At 40.0% G+C, this 15,472-nt stretch overlaps 1 protein-coding gene across 1 annotated transcript in view; it reads left to right on the top strand.

The window, feature by feature from the left end:
* SEMA5A (semaphorin 5A) overlaps window positions 1-15,472 on the top strand; it is a 502,481-nt gene that overhangs the window by 326,244 nt on the left and 160,765 nt on the right. Inside the window, exon 9 of the mRNA XM_003263156.3 lies at window positions 13,172-13,457. Within this exon, the coding sequence (XP_003263204.1) occupies window positions 13,172-13,457 (286 nt within the window). The remainder of the gene's footprint in view (window positions 1-13,171; window positions 13,458-15,472) is intronic.

Here is a 15,472-nt window from a genome sequence, read left to right as displayed (position 1 = left end):
CAAGTCAAGATTCATTATTGAGTTGAACAATGCTAAAACTCTTAAGCATTGCTGATGCTTGAGCTCAGCAGTGAGCTTGATCTTGTGTTGCTTATTCTATATCTGAATTACTATCTCAAAAGACTACAGGGAAGGATGGCAGAAATGAGTGCTCTCATAATCTAGCCTAAGAGGAGCACAGAGGCACAAAGCATGCATCATCAGAACGTGTGGGCAGAACATGATAGGCTGTGGCCTTTTGCAACCCCAGGACCCAGAGCTCCAGAACTGATCTTCAGGCAAATGATGGTACTGGCTTTTCCATAGTAACATCTGGCCAGGATACAGAGATCCCTGAGTAAGGACCTACCAGACTTCTAACCTTCCCACCACACCTTGCAGAAATCCATCATAAATACCTGGTATGGTTCTAAAAACCTGCCTTTAGCAAGCTAAGTCCCTTGGATTTTATACTGCAGTTCCAGGTGCAATTTCTTATGACACCACCAGCATTATTGGTTATATACTGATGAATACACACGCCCTGCCCCCTGATCCTCTGCACCTGTGCAGGGGCTCCCAGATGGTGGGAGGTGCTGTCAGCTGTCAGCACAAGCTGGATTGGAGAGGGCCAGCAGGCCTGGCCTGAGCTCTGGAAGCCTTTGTGGGTTCTGCCTGTTTCTTCTTGCCTGGCCACTGTGATCTGGCTCTGCCTGTTTTTACAGCCCTGGCTCCTGCTATTTTTCTCACATGCATGCTTGGTGTCCTTTAAGGAGCAATGTGCAGTTTCCTGGGAGCATTCTGCCTTCCTCACCATGTTCCTTTGCAGTTTGTGATTATTTTGTCCTCACTTCCCTTGATTTTTGCCTCCTGGCTAATTCTGCCTCCTAGTTAGTTTAGTTTAAATTTCTATTTTCCCCAGTCTCTGATGGGCCTGTTCCATCCCTTTCTCACACTGTTCAAGACTGCACTTTCCCCCATACTACCGGAGCTCTTGATCAGTCTCTTGCCCCAACCTTACGAGAGCCCCCACTTTACCTGCAGAGAAAGCCAGAGTGCTGCCATGGCCCTCCTGTTCCCTTCCTGTCCTCATCTATGTGCTCCCTTGGCTTTAGCCTCTGAAATGCCACACAGTGCCTCTGGTTCTTCCTTGCCTTTCAGAGCCCAGCAAACTTTTCTATAAAGGGCCAGTGAATAAACATTTTAGGCTTTGCAGTCCACATGGCCACTGTTGCATCTTTTCAATCTTTCCATCATAGTGTGAAAGTCTCCACAGTCTATGGATACATGAGTGTGACTGGGTGCTAATAAAACTTTATTCACAAAATGGGCAGCAGGTAGGATTTGGCCCATGGGCTAGAGTTTGCTGGCCCCTGTTCTGCCTGGAAAGCTCTTCCCCCAGACAACCCATCTGGCCAACTGACCCATCTTTTTTGAGTCTTTGCTCAAATGCCACCTTCTTAATGGAACCCAAGCCTCACCACCTTATTTCAGGTCACAGCTCCCTCCTATCTAGCCCTCTTGACTCTTCTGACCATGTTCAGTTTTAGCCTCAGCTATTAATGTTATCTCCTCCTGCCACTACAATGAAAGTTCCCAATGACCAGGACTTACGTCTTTTTCTCACTCCTGGGTCCCACATGCTTACAACAGTGCTGGCATTAAAGTAAGCACTGAATGGACATTTTTCTAATTAATGAGTTAAAAGGTGCTATGGTCAGAACATTTATGTTCTTCCAAAAGTAGTAGGTTAAAATTGAACCTTCAATGTGATGGTATTAGGAGGTGAGGCATTTGAGAGCTGATTGGGTCATAAAGGTGGAGTCCTCATGAATGGGATTTGTGCCTGAGTAAACAAGACCCCAGAGAGCTCCCTCGTTCCTCCCACCTTGTGAGGACACAGTGAGAAGGTGCCCGCTAGGAACCAGAAAGCAAACCCTTGCCAGTCACCACATCTGCTGGTGCCTTGATCATAGACTTCCCGGCCTCCAGAACTGTGAGAAAGAAATGTTCGTTGTTTATAAGCTGCCAAGTTTATGGTATTTTTTGTTACAGCAGCTGGAATGGATGAAGACAATGGGTAGACAGTTGACTTCTTTGTTTCCCCCAGTATTTTATGAGTTCCTCAAGGGCAGGGCTCTGTGGAAGCCTGCTTTATGTGCTCAGCATCTTATTCAGTGTCTGAAACATAGATGAGGATTAATCCCTATCTGTTGAATGAGTAAGACATTAGCACACTTCACAAATAGCAGAAATATGAATAATGTTAAACATGGGAGAATGTTCTATTAATTATATATCAGAATTAAACAGCAACGAAAACACAGATATGCATATTTGAAATTGAACCAGGTCCAAAAATTTATAACCTCTTCCCTTTGAGCCCTCATCTCACTTGGACCCCCATTTCCAGCCATTATTTATTGACATTTCTCAAAGGCAGTACCATCAATTGGATAACATTCTGGATGAATCTGGAACATTAAGTTATGTGTTTGGTAATGACTATATTTCAAAGTCGTATTTTCTCCTGTGCCAAAGTCGCTCTTAAGACAACTTTATGTATTTAGAGAAATACCTTAACAGCTTTAATGCATTAAAATATTAATCGTTGATAACTGTATGAAATGATTACTGTAAGGCAGGATAATAAATGTTTAATGGTCGATGCTTAAAATAGAGAAGCAATAAAACTTGCCTTCAAGAAACTGGCAGTCAAGTTGGGGAAACAATAAACCCATGAAAAGGTGAAAATACATTTCCAAATTAATATTGTGCAAATTGAGTTTGTGAGTTCTGAAGGAGCTATGTGCTTGCACACAGAGGAAAACCTTGAATAGGAACTTGGAAAAACTAACTCCTAAATGAGCCTTAATAACTCAGCATGAACATCTAATCCACATAGCCTTATTAATACTCAGAGACCTGCTGGCTTTCCTTCTCTGGTGGAAATGTGTACTTCTCCCACTGAGTTCTCCCAGGGAACTCCACAGTGTTCTGCAGTCTCTGAGGTTTTGGCCAGGATTTCATATGGAAGTGAACTCACTTGATATCCACAAGCATTCCCTTTTCAACTGTATCATTTTTTATGAGCTATTATAATTCTAGTTGAGAAAACTCTTTTGGTAACAATGTTAAATTTTATTGGTTTGAGATACATTGATGGTGTTACTCAAGCATTAAGTAGACCCTTGAGGTCTTTAAAATGCAACTATTAACCTTCTAATGATTAATGATAATTTACTTGGAGGATGAAAATCTCCTCCGTGCTTAAGTAAAGGAGAAATTGTTTCTGCTTGTCCTGAAGAGAGGTGCTTTGGGGAGCTCAATGCTTCTCCTTGGGACCAGGTGCTGACTCCGAACAGCCTGAGCACAGCCAGGCTGGCATGACTTTGTTGGGCCCCAACCTTGGGACAGTGAGAGCCTGTTTGGAAGGGTACACACAGTACAGTACCTGGAGGTGTGACTGGTCTGCAGGAGGTGCTGTCTCCACTGACAAGATTCGCTACAGCTGGAAATTCAGAAATGGAAGCAGAGGTCAGAGAACAAGCAAAACAAAGACAAATGAGGATTGGGAATGAAGTATATGTGGGTACCAAAATGCACGTATTTGTCAAGAAAAGGAAGAAGCTCTGTAAAGCCAGAATAGAATCAAGACTGCATAGTCAGCAGCCTCGTTGGTTTTTTTTTTTTTTTTTTTTTTTTTTTTTTTTTTTTTTCCAAATAAGCACCTGGGGAGATGCTTACAAAGAATGCCCTTGTGAAAAATAAGTTCTTTTCACAAGTGCAAAGCTGATATCTCATTCAAGTTTAAACTTGCTAGGGTGAGGATGAGATGACATGGATGGAAAGTGTGTTGAGCAAAGTTGTGTGACATGTGACACAGCACAATGAGATGCCCTTTTCTAATATTCAGGCCTGATCAAGCCTGTCAGCAGCCATTGCCAGTTGCCTATGCCTTGTGGGATGGCTGCAGTTCAGACATTGTACTGTAACTCTAATCTTAGTATCTTTGTAGGTCAGAAGTCATTTTAAATCAATGGCCTCCATGTGTATCACCTGCCTGTCCATGTACTTATTGGAGTATCTGTTACTTGTAGTTATTACACCACCTGCAAGCAAGAGTCACAATAGCTATTTACAATATGCCAGGTAGCTGGAAGACTCCAAATCCATGTCATCTGCCATCCTTCTTACAACCTCTTAAGGGAGATTGTATCATCCTCCTTCTACAGATGAGCACTATGGGGCTTAGAGGGACTTGCCCCCTGAACACAGGCCATACCAGATGCATACCTGAGCTAGGGCTTGAAAACAGATCCACTCCAGAGCTTGCACCCTTCCTCCTTTGCAAGCTGCTGACCTTCCCTTTGTTTAGTTGGCACTTTAGGAAATACCAATGTTACAAATGGCCTCCATCTCTCTCTCCCGACATCCACATTTTCATGCATGAGCTGCCATGAAGAGGGGTATGTGGACTCTGGAAAAGGTTGAGAGCCTTTTCTTGATTGTTATAGCCTTGCATACATGACGCAATAAACTGGGGTTATTAAACCCAAAGTAGAAAAGCCTGTGTGGTAATTTAATGCAGACCTTTGTGGGTACAAAAGTGTGGTTAAGTGACATAAGGAGTCAGTTCTTATGGTGCTCTGAAAACACTGTATTGCTCCATCCTGTACATCGAGCACAGAGGGCCTAAAAGCTGGGGAGCCACAGGTCCTCTCCAGTCATGTGAGGAAGCTTCTACACTTGCCAATACACTTGCCAAAGTTCTTATACTACCTTTGGGTTTTAATTTGTGCATTCCAAAAGAAAAGGGATGAATAAATCTTTCCTTCTCCTACTACTTCATTATGGGGATACTTGCATGAACTGTATATACATGAGTCAAGGAAACCTCATAAAAAATAAATCCACTACAAGAAGGGATGCCTCACTGTAGTGAAGATATCATGCAGACATGTACTAGAACTGCTAAAACAACTGGGAAATGGCTAGGGATGCTAGCAGTTTCCTAGTGACAGTCTTGAATCCCTCTTGATGTCCTTGCCTGATGACTAATGTTGCCTCCTTTCCTTCTTAAAAGCATCCCAGTTTGGAACATAAATCATGTTGTCATCTTGTTTCTAAAATGCCCAGTTTTATGTGTTTCTATAAATTTGTCTCTGTATTATTCTATTGAACTTTTTATTTATCCCAGTCAAGGGCCTCTGACATTTGTTCACTCACTGCCACATATTGGGAAGTCAGTTCCCTGTGTCTTGGTCTTCTTTTTGCCCCAGTCCAGATCAACTCAGGAGACAAAGCCAGAGCCATCATGCATGTTTCCTTATTCTGCAGTAGCTTATAGGGAAGAAGCATGATTAAAAACTGAATAATGTTGGAGCTCAATGTCTTCTTTCAGTAAAATCTTACATGGTTTTCTTTCAGTCTTTTAACATATTTTTTAGGAGTTAAAACATTTACCAGATTTTTAAATTTAAATTAACATTCCAATTAAAAAAAACTCATATTAATTTGATCTTGCAGATAAAATGATTAATTCTTCAAAGAAGTGAACCTGTAAATTTAAAATAGCATCAGAAAAAAATGAACATGGCAAATAGAAATTTTGTGTTTTGACAATTTTCAGAAATATTCATGAAATGATGTATAACTAATAGGAATGTGTGATTTGGCAGAATTTTATAAGAGAGGGCTATGTGCTTAGAATGGAATAAGAGCAGAGTAGACACTAAAGTCTGTCACTTTGAGCTAGAACATTTAGACAAATATCCAGTTAATGAAACTCCTATAGACCTAAAGATATGGAGAATTGTAGGTGTGAGTTTTGGACTTGCAGGGCGGTGTACAGAAGTGGTGCTTCTCATTTAGGGGAAGCCAGCCCAGGTCCCCATGTTGCAAGTGGTTCCTACTTGAATCAGCAAATTCATGAAAGTAGTGCGTTTTCAATGGGTCATATTCCCCAGGAAGAAGGAAGGAATCAAATGTGCTAGAACTGTCTTTCCATTCCTACTACAAGGGTCTTAGCAATAACTTTTTTTCTGTCAAGGGGGCTCAGTGAGTGACACACCTGGGGATGCAAGGCCCTGATTGCTGTGAAAATAGTTACCAAGGATGTGCTTGGCTCCAACTTCCCACCCCGTCCCACACCACATACCCAGGAAATGGAATGATAAGCTTTTCTTTAAAACTCTTTGGTGTCTCTCCAATGGCAGTTGAAATCCATACTCCTTGTTATGGGCTCCTGGCCTTGCCTGGCTTTCCACCTCCTGTCCTGTTGATCCCTTTGATCCTGACTGTGGCTTCATTCCATTCCTTGCCAGCCTTATGGTCTTCTCCCAGGCTGCTCCTTCTGGCAGGGATGTTCTCTTCCCCCATCCTTGTCTGGGTGGCCCCTTCTCAGCCTCACCTCTGCCCTTTCCCTATTCTCTCATTTCTGATCCTCTGTTTCTCCTGGCTGCCCTGGCCCTCCGTACCCTTGTCCTCACTGTAAGCATTTGTTGATCTGTCTTGTTTGTCTCCTCACACTGCTCTTGTGGGCACGGGCTGTGTTTATCAGTTTACTAAGGAGCACCCAGTGCCCAGGACAGCCCCTTGGGGCAGTGAGGAAATGCCTAGAGCAGTGCTCTGGCCAACTCCAGGATCGTCTGTGGCATGGTCCCTGCCACTGTGTTTGGTTTCAGGCTTGATGGAATAAGTGTAGATCTTAATTTGATATACAGAATGCATACTCAATGAGTTCTCTTATTAAATACTGATGATATTTACTCACATGTGTGTTTATATTAATTTATGGAGTTATTTTTAATAAGTAGAGGTCTGTATTTTGATGATTACCAGCCAAGTGCGTTTGATTCTCACAATGATACTGCATGTTGGATGTTGTTGTTATTCAAAAACAGGAAACAGAGAAAATATACTGGTAAATAATGTGACTAAGTTCACACAGCCAGTAGGTGGAAGTATTGAGCCATATGTACATATATCTCTATACTCACGTAAGTGATACCCACATATATACAGACACAAATGTGTGCATCCATCTATTAAAATCTATCTATCTATCTATCTATCTATCTATCTATCTATCATTATCTGTCTTAGTAGAAACCTCAGGAAAAGAACTTTAGCCTACCAATAGCTTTTAACCTATGTTTAATTTAATTTATCCGCTTTTAAGTTTAATGAATATCTAGATAAAAATAGATTTTCCCTGGAAGCTTCTGCAGCAGTTTTAGCTACATAAACTATGACAATGGAAACAATGTACCCAATACAGAGAGGGTCTAAAATCAGGGAATGCCTATGGAAGGCATTTTGTACTGACTGATACCAATGACTTAGGAACAGAAAACTGCTGGCCGTGTGTCACATCTGAATATTGTTTCCATTAACTCATCATATTTTTGTGAAATAGCTTGCTATTTAAAAACTCAGCATGGCAGATCACATGCGGTGGCTCACGCCTATAATCCCAGCACTTTGGGAGGCTGAAGTGGGCGGATCACCTGAGGTCAGGAGTTCAAGACCAGTCTAACCAACATGGAGAAACCCCACCTATACTAAAAATACAAAATTAGCTGGGTGTGGTGGCACACACCTGAAATCCCAGCTACTCGGAAGGCTGAGGCAGGAGAATCTCTTGAACCCGGGAGGCAGAGGTTGCAGTGAGCTGAGATGGCACCATTGCACTCCAGCCTGGGCAACAAGAGTGAAACTCTGTCTCAAAACACAAACAAACAAAAGTCAGCATGGCTTATTTATGCTCCTAAAATTCTAATGACCTTTAAGCTTGAGATATATATATATAGAGATCAAATATATATATATATATAGATCATATATATATATATATTTGATCATTCATTACCATTATGTGAAGTTCTGTTCAATAGAAATTATTCCAAGGGACATTGAGAGTAAATAAATGGTGGCTATTCTTTTGCAGTCAAAAGCCACCTTGTGCGACACTTGCCAAAGTCAGGCTGGAAAATGCCTGTATACGATGCCCAAATAATAATAGCCACCATTTATTGGCATCCTACTATGTGTAAAAATACAAAATTAGCCGGGTGTGGTGGCGCACACCGGAAATCCCAGCTACTCGGAAGGCTGAGGCAGGAGAATCTCTTGAACCCGGGAGCGGGAGGTTGCAGTGAGCCGAGATCGCACCATTGCACTCCAGCCTGGGCAACAAGAGTGAAACTGTCTCAAGACACAAACAAACAAAACTCAGCATGGCTTATTTATGCTTCTAAAATTCTAATGACCTTTAAGCTTTATGCTTCATATATATATATATATATATATATATATATATATATATTTGATCATTCATTATCATTATGTGAAGTTCTGTTCAATAGAAATTATTCCAAGGGACATTGAGAGTAAAAAATGGTGGCTACTATTTTGCAGCCAAAAGCCACCTGGTGCGACACTTGCCAAAGTCAGGCTGGAAAATGCCTGTACACGATGCCAAAATAATAATAGCCACCATTTATTGGCATCCTACTATGTATCAGCCCATTTAATTTTCACAGCTTTGCAAACTAGGTCTGATTGTCAGATGCAACAGCAGAAAATATCAGATGTCAGTGGTCCAGCCAGGGCAGAGTCACACGCATCGTGTACAGGCATTTTCCAGCCTGACTTTGGCAAGTGTCTCGCAAGGCGACTTTTGACTGCAAAATAATTTACAATAGATTTTGATTCTAGTAAGAATTTTGTAGAGTTGGGATTCCTTTGTGCCTTTAATATTCATTCCCATTGTATACAAATATTTTTATATCAAGAACCTCTTAATGATCTGCTCAATGATCAGATCGAGCCATTTAAATATGGTGTACCCCTATATTGATACTTTAGGCATTGGAATAGAAAGAATATAGAATGGGAGGCTTATTTTGGATGCTCAATATTTGGTTTTGCGCGGTCAAAATCTCAAAATTTTTGATGCTTTTCTTCGCATCACTTGCAATTACATATATGGTGAGTCACTTCTCAGTAGTCCTATCTGTATGGTCACTATTATGTAAGTAAACATGTAAAATAAAAGTTCTTATATCATGAAGAATAATTCTTATTAACATGATATATTTTGTACAACACGGTAATACATAACTCGGTATGTTTTACAAACATTAGAAAAAACAGTTTCTCCACGCATATATTTACATAGCAGCTGACCTGCCTGTTTTTACTGTGATTTAGTTAGCAGCACACCTCAGATCTCTTTCATGCACTCCTATCCATTGTAGACAAGAAGAAAATGCCTGATTTTCCTTCTGACTTGTTCAATTCACTCAGGAGTGACAGATACTAGTTTGTGGTGAATTGCATTTTGAGAAAAGACAGAACTTAAATAATGGAAGGAAAACAAAATTCATCTTATCATCCTGCCTGGCAAGACTCTAACATCCTCTACTTCCAAATTTATATCAATAAATATAAGAGCTATTTGTCTGTCTTACAATTATTCCCACTTGTTTATTGTCTTTGAAAAAGGAACAGGATGCTAGCCGAATTTCAAGAGGCTCCACTTTTCAGGAAACTGTGTTTCCCTAGTTAATGGCAGGTCACACAGTCAGGGGTCCACCCTCATCCTGAAGGATCAGTGTAGGGCCGCAGGATGTGTTTCCAAATGCAGTCTCACTGCCTGACCGACATGACCTGCACTGCGTGGTGAATTAGAGAACAGCACTCACTACACGCTGAATACAAATTCTTCTCTTGTTTTTGCAAACCAAAAGGAAAACATGTATTTGAGCATTTCTATCTAAAATGCACGTTGTGATCGTATAACATTGGTTCAGGGTGGTTTGGAGATATGGTAGAGGCTCTCTGTGGAAAGAGGAAACTGTAGGTCAGTCTACCTACCATTGCTCGGTCTTCTCCTTGTCTGCAAACGTGGACGTGGTTTGCTGGAACAGACACAGGGTACGGAATGACCTCCCGAGAGTCATTTATTGGCTCTCTGAGGCTGTGGTGGACCCTCCCTGAAACACCCTCTGGAGTTGGGTCAAACACTTTGCAACAATGTTCTTGTTTAATAAGTCCTTAAGTTGTTTCTTCTTCTCCCACTTTTTCTTCTTTCTGTGTCATTCCTGACTTCCGTGATAGCTGTGGTTTAAAGTTTCATCTCATCATTAATAAAAAGTTTCATCTCATCATTAATAAATCTCTCTAGTTGGTTCTGAAACCACCCTCAGACTGTTCCTCAGTAAGCCTGCTTACCACTCGCCGTGGAAAGATGACTGTCCAGCCAAGAGCTTACCGTTGTCTTTCTAAAGCAGAAAATCAAATCCTGTTGAATATTGCTAGCATTTAATTGATTGTTTTCTTTTTGCAAGCACTGTTTATTTTTTTCAGTATCGTGTAATGCAGCAGTCCCTAAACTTTTTGGCACCAAGAACCAGTTTCATGGAAGATAAGTTTTCCATAAACTGGGGGTGGCAGGGAGGATAGAGGGGATGGTTTAGGGATGAAACTGTTCTGCCTCAGATCATCAGGCATTAGATTCTCATAAGACGTGTACAACTTAGATCCCTCACATGCACAGGTCACAGTAGGGTTCTTGCTCCTATGAGAATTTAATGCTGCCACTGATCTGACAGGAGGCAGAGCTCAGGAGATAACATTTGTTTGCCTGCTGCTCACCTCCTGCTGTGTGGCCTGACTCCTAACAGGCCATGGACTGGTACTGGTCCATGTCCTGGGGGTTGGTGACCCCTGGTCTAATGGATTCAGGACTTTCCATCCCCCTCCCCAACTGCTAGTTATGTGAATTGGGACAAGTTATTAAATCTCTGGGCTTTAGAGTCCTCATCTGTGAGATGGGAAGGAAAGCACAGCACCTAGCTCTGTGATTCTTGTGAGTTCAATGGGGATATAAAGCACCAAGCACAGATCTTGGCAAAGACTTAGCATTCTACAGGTGTTAGCTGTTTTTATTATAAACTCATCCTTCAGCTGGAAACCATAAAAGATCTTTCTTCTTTTGTATCTTCTTGTTTTTCAGCTCAGGACTTTTGAGGAACTGGAGCTATTTACTATGTGGTTTTCATGCCATTTGTCCCCAAGTTAATAGCAGAAGTGGGTAGTAGTGAGTGTATTTGATAAGTTTTGGTGGACCTCCTGCATGTGTGCTGGTAACCTAAGTCCCAGGCTAGACACGTTTGGACCCTTACGCCTTCTCTCTTTGTTTTCCCCATTGTAGGAAGGGTTGCTTGTTGCTGTTTTTGTTGTTGTTTGTTTGTTTTTAGTACAATTCCCAAACTCTAGTTTTGTTTAGCCAGGGTGCAGGACCCATTCCAAAATAATTTAGCCTCTTGTTTAGAATTAGACATGCCAGTATTATTTTCTTTACACATGGTTTTGAAATTGTTCCATATCTTTGCTTGTGGGGCCTGCATCATCAAGTAATTCTTTTCTGGAGACCTACAGTGAACACAAACTTAACCCCTCCCCACCCAGTATTTTCTTTATGTTCCAAAAACACAAGTTACAGATATGTAATCTGCTGTTTTTGTGAGCATCTCTCCAGGATATTAAAGCATACTATCACAGTAAAGATATCTAACCTCCATCTTTTATAACGCTATGCAATTCAAGTTTTTTTTTAAATAGTCATTTAGGGTGAAAGCAATAGTGACTTAAGAATATGTTTGACGGTTTATAAATTAAAATCACCTCAGTATATTACTTGATATACTTCAATGACTCAACAATATATTGTACTGAAGGGAAAAGTATCATACATAAACCATTTAGAGTATTTGTTACATTTTTAAAATGTAAAGTTGGATTAAATTAAAACATTTTGTGAAAATATCGAATATAGGTATTGATTGAAAATTGTCTTCCTGGACAGAATAACAGAGTAGTCAATGCCAACCCTTTGTCCATGTCTGAAGTCAACTTCTGCATTTCAGACCTTAGGTGATTCCATTTATGTGTCTTACTCTTAACATTAATGGCTTATCTTGCAGCCACACATATTTTTAGTTGTCCTGCCAGTAACAATGTGATTATTGCAGTGCAATTGTATCTGGAAAAGTACAAGGCCAATTGAATTGCCCCAACAAACTAATTGTCCCTGAAAATGTGTCTTTGTGAATATACTTGTTGTCTGTATCTTTCCATTAATTTTGGACACCAAAGGTTACTGCTATAATTATCCTAATTTGCACCATAAAATTAAGATACTTGCTGATTGAATGAATAGCATTTAGAAATAGCGAAGAATAAAACCTTGTGATTAGAGTTTTAAAAGCAAATATTAGGGAGTATGTGTATCTCAAAATGTACTATCTCTATTATCATTGGTTTCAAACCAGAAGTTAGGAAGCTAAAACTTCAAATGCTATATGTAAAATTCAGTTGATAATGTATATTTCCTAAATTCCTAATGAGCTTGGTGATTAAGTAAAGGCTTTGCCATAATTTTGTCATTTCTTTATTTCCCCATTTTAAAGCTAATTATGAGACCAGAAAATTACAAAGCAATGTCTCCATCCCAATACTCTTCCCTCCTCCCAGCAAACCAGAAATAAGAAAATCAGAGTTGTTTTTCACCGTTCCATGGTCACCATAGTAACAGAAATTGCTACGGCTAATTCCAGACACACCTTATAGTTTTAGTCTTTATTTTCATTCCCAGCAATGAAAACATTTTTAAAGTCCTTAGTAAAAGCACATACCTTATGTTAAAGTCACAGAAATGTATATAAGTCAAATAATTTTGTTGTCTTGCACACAAATAGGATTGTAGACTGCTATATTCTGAATCACATTTCATCTTTTTAATCATATTTTCTCCCTCTCTTTCTGAAGGTTATGTAAGAATTTGCAAATAAAGTAATACATATTGCTCTAAAATGTACTGAAAATATTTGCTACCAATTTTCGTTGGTATCAACATCACATTAACTTGAGTCCTAATTTAGCTCAGGATACTTGAGTGTGTAATCATACCAGTGACTTCCCATTATTTAGAATCTGTGTATGACACTGAGTTTCCCAACAGTGTAGATCATTAAGCTGCTCACAGGTCCTCCCAATTGTCCTATAGGAACCAGGTGTTATCTAAACAAAGCCATGTCTCTTTGGATGAAATACTGAGCAGGCAAGACCAAAAGGGAATGACATGAATGTTGAGAAATTTTTCCCTCTTTTCTATTGTTTCCAGAGCCAAACTTTGTGTCATCTTATGACATTGGAAATTTTACCTACTTCTTTTTCCGAGAAAATGCAGTAGAGCATGACTGTGGGAAAACGGTGTTCTCCAGAGCTGCCCGGGTATGCAAGAATGATATTGGTGGACGCTTCCTGCTGGAAGACACCTGGACCACGTTCATGAAGGCTCGCCTGAACTGCTCCCGTCCTGGGGAAGTCCCCTTTTACTACAACGAATTGCAGAGTACTTTCTTCCTGCCTGAGCTGGATTTCATCTATGGCATCTTTACCACCAATGTGTATGTAACTTGAAATAATTTTTCTCCCCTCTCTCTTACTCATTCCGAATAAGTCTTCTGTTCTTTGACCTCGGAGGTTTTAAATTTGCTTTAAAGAAAATCTTTCTTATTTTACTGGCCAAAAAAGAGGACTTTTCAGTGGACCACATGTTAGACAAAGATATGTGATTTGTGAGACTGGTATTAGGAAAAATACACCAAATCAAGAAAGTTTTTGTCAGTCATTAGGATATAGTGACATTAAATTATTCTATTATAAATTGCTCCTTCCTGATTCGCCATTGTGTTCTGGGCACTTTTTGAAATACTGGTACGTATTATACGTATGTTTTTTCTATATACAAGTCATGCATTTGTGTATGATGAAAATATTGTTGTCTGGAGAATCTGAAATCTTTGAGATAACATGACTCTTGCTTAAACCTTGCTCATATTTGAAATGCACATTTTCCATAGCTGCATTTTACACTATTATTCTAGAAGATGGCTAACTTGAGCACACATTTTGTAAATGTCAATTACACTTTTGAAATATTTTTGTAAAAATTATGGTATTTTTTGTTTGGGGGTTGGGACAGGGAGATACTCCTAACTTTAGAATGAACAATATTTGGGCTGTCTTAAGCCTGTGAAGTTTTCTGATCTCTTTCACTCTTAGTCTAGCAGACTATCACATGTCCCCATAGTTATTTCCCATCCTTAGCTGGTATGCTGTGTAAGACTCAACAGGAGCGCGTGCCAAACCCAGGAATCAAGGCTCACGTCGAGACTCTGAGCATCATTTTCCTACACACTGGCTGTGCTGCTGCTGATCCTACACTATCGGTTCTGATTTGGATCACCTTTGAAATCTCTCATCTTGTGACTTAACACTTTGAGCAAAAGCCGAATATTTGTATCCAAAGTAAAGGATCCAAATCTGAATGGGTTGGAAGTGCTGATAAATGAGGTAGGATGACCAACAGTCCTGAATTGCCTGAGATTATCCCAGTTTTAGCATTGATGACAGCCCTGTAACTAAGGAAACCTCTTATTCCTGGGTGAACCAGGACAACTGTTCACCCTATGATGTCTTTTCTGCTTCCTAAGTATTTTAATTTACTTTTTCATCTCTTGTGCATCAGATGCCTGCCCATGAGTGGTATTTCTAAAAAGTCACTTTACCTGCAGTTTATTTCCCCATTAACCCTCTCTTCCTGGTCTCTCCACTGCTTAACTCATGTTAATATTTGCTTAATAACAACTTTTACCCCCCATGAAGAGTCTACTTTCTGACATGAGGTTAGAAAAATAAGGCTAGTATGGATGGCTCCACACATACCCTTGCTCCACCATGGCCATCTTTATTTTCATAAATCTGGTCTTCAACCCAGAGGTTATTTCTTCTCTTTGATAAGTTTCTTTAAAAAATCAATTTACAGTTTCTGAAGTTGATTTTCTTTACAAAACCTCGCTTAAAAACTAGTGTAGGTCGCACAAGATAAATACGCATTTGCTCAGTTGACATTAGTTTTATGCACAAGGAGAGTCTGGTTTACTTAGCTCTTTATTCCCCTGGCTCTGGGCAAAACAAAACAAAGCAAAACACCAATTTCAGAAGTTATAAAAGTCCCATGCCTGAAACATTCCAAGACGGTGTATGGTCAATTTAGATAGTTGCAAAAATAAGTTTCAGACTACTCTAGAGTATTTGTTTAGTGTTGTAAATTCTCATCATGTCGGAAGTCACCCAATGTACGGAATCTATACTTCTAGAGATAGAAGTGCTACATCTCCCCTTTCCCCCTGGAATACTCATTTGTGTTAGGTCTTGGGAATGCATTTAGAATATGCCCATCTCAAACTTCACAATATTTTCCACCTCCTTTTCATGTCTCAGATAAGGTTTTCTTCAAATGGAAAGAAAATGAGAATCAGAGGTCTTATGAATCAGAAATCTGTCCAATACTGGGCTGAGCTTCAGGGCTCAGAATGTTGCTTTGCCTCTGTACATTCGTCAAGGTTTCTCAGCACTA

The sequence above is a fragment of the Nomascus leucogenys genome, chromosome 6 (genome assembly GCF_006542625.1).
Source record: "Nomascus leucogenys isolate Asia chromosome 6, Asia_NLE_v1, whole genome shotgun sequence".
Classification (NCBI taxonomy): domain Eukaryota; kingdom Metazoa; phylum Chordata; class Mammalia; order Primates; family Hylobatidae; genus Nomascus; species Nomascus leucogenys.
This window is presented reverse-complemented; position numbering and strand designations above follow the sequence as displayed.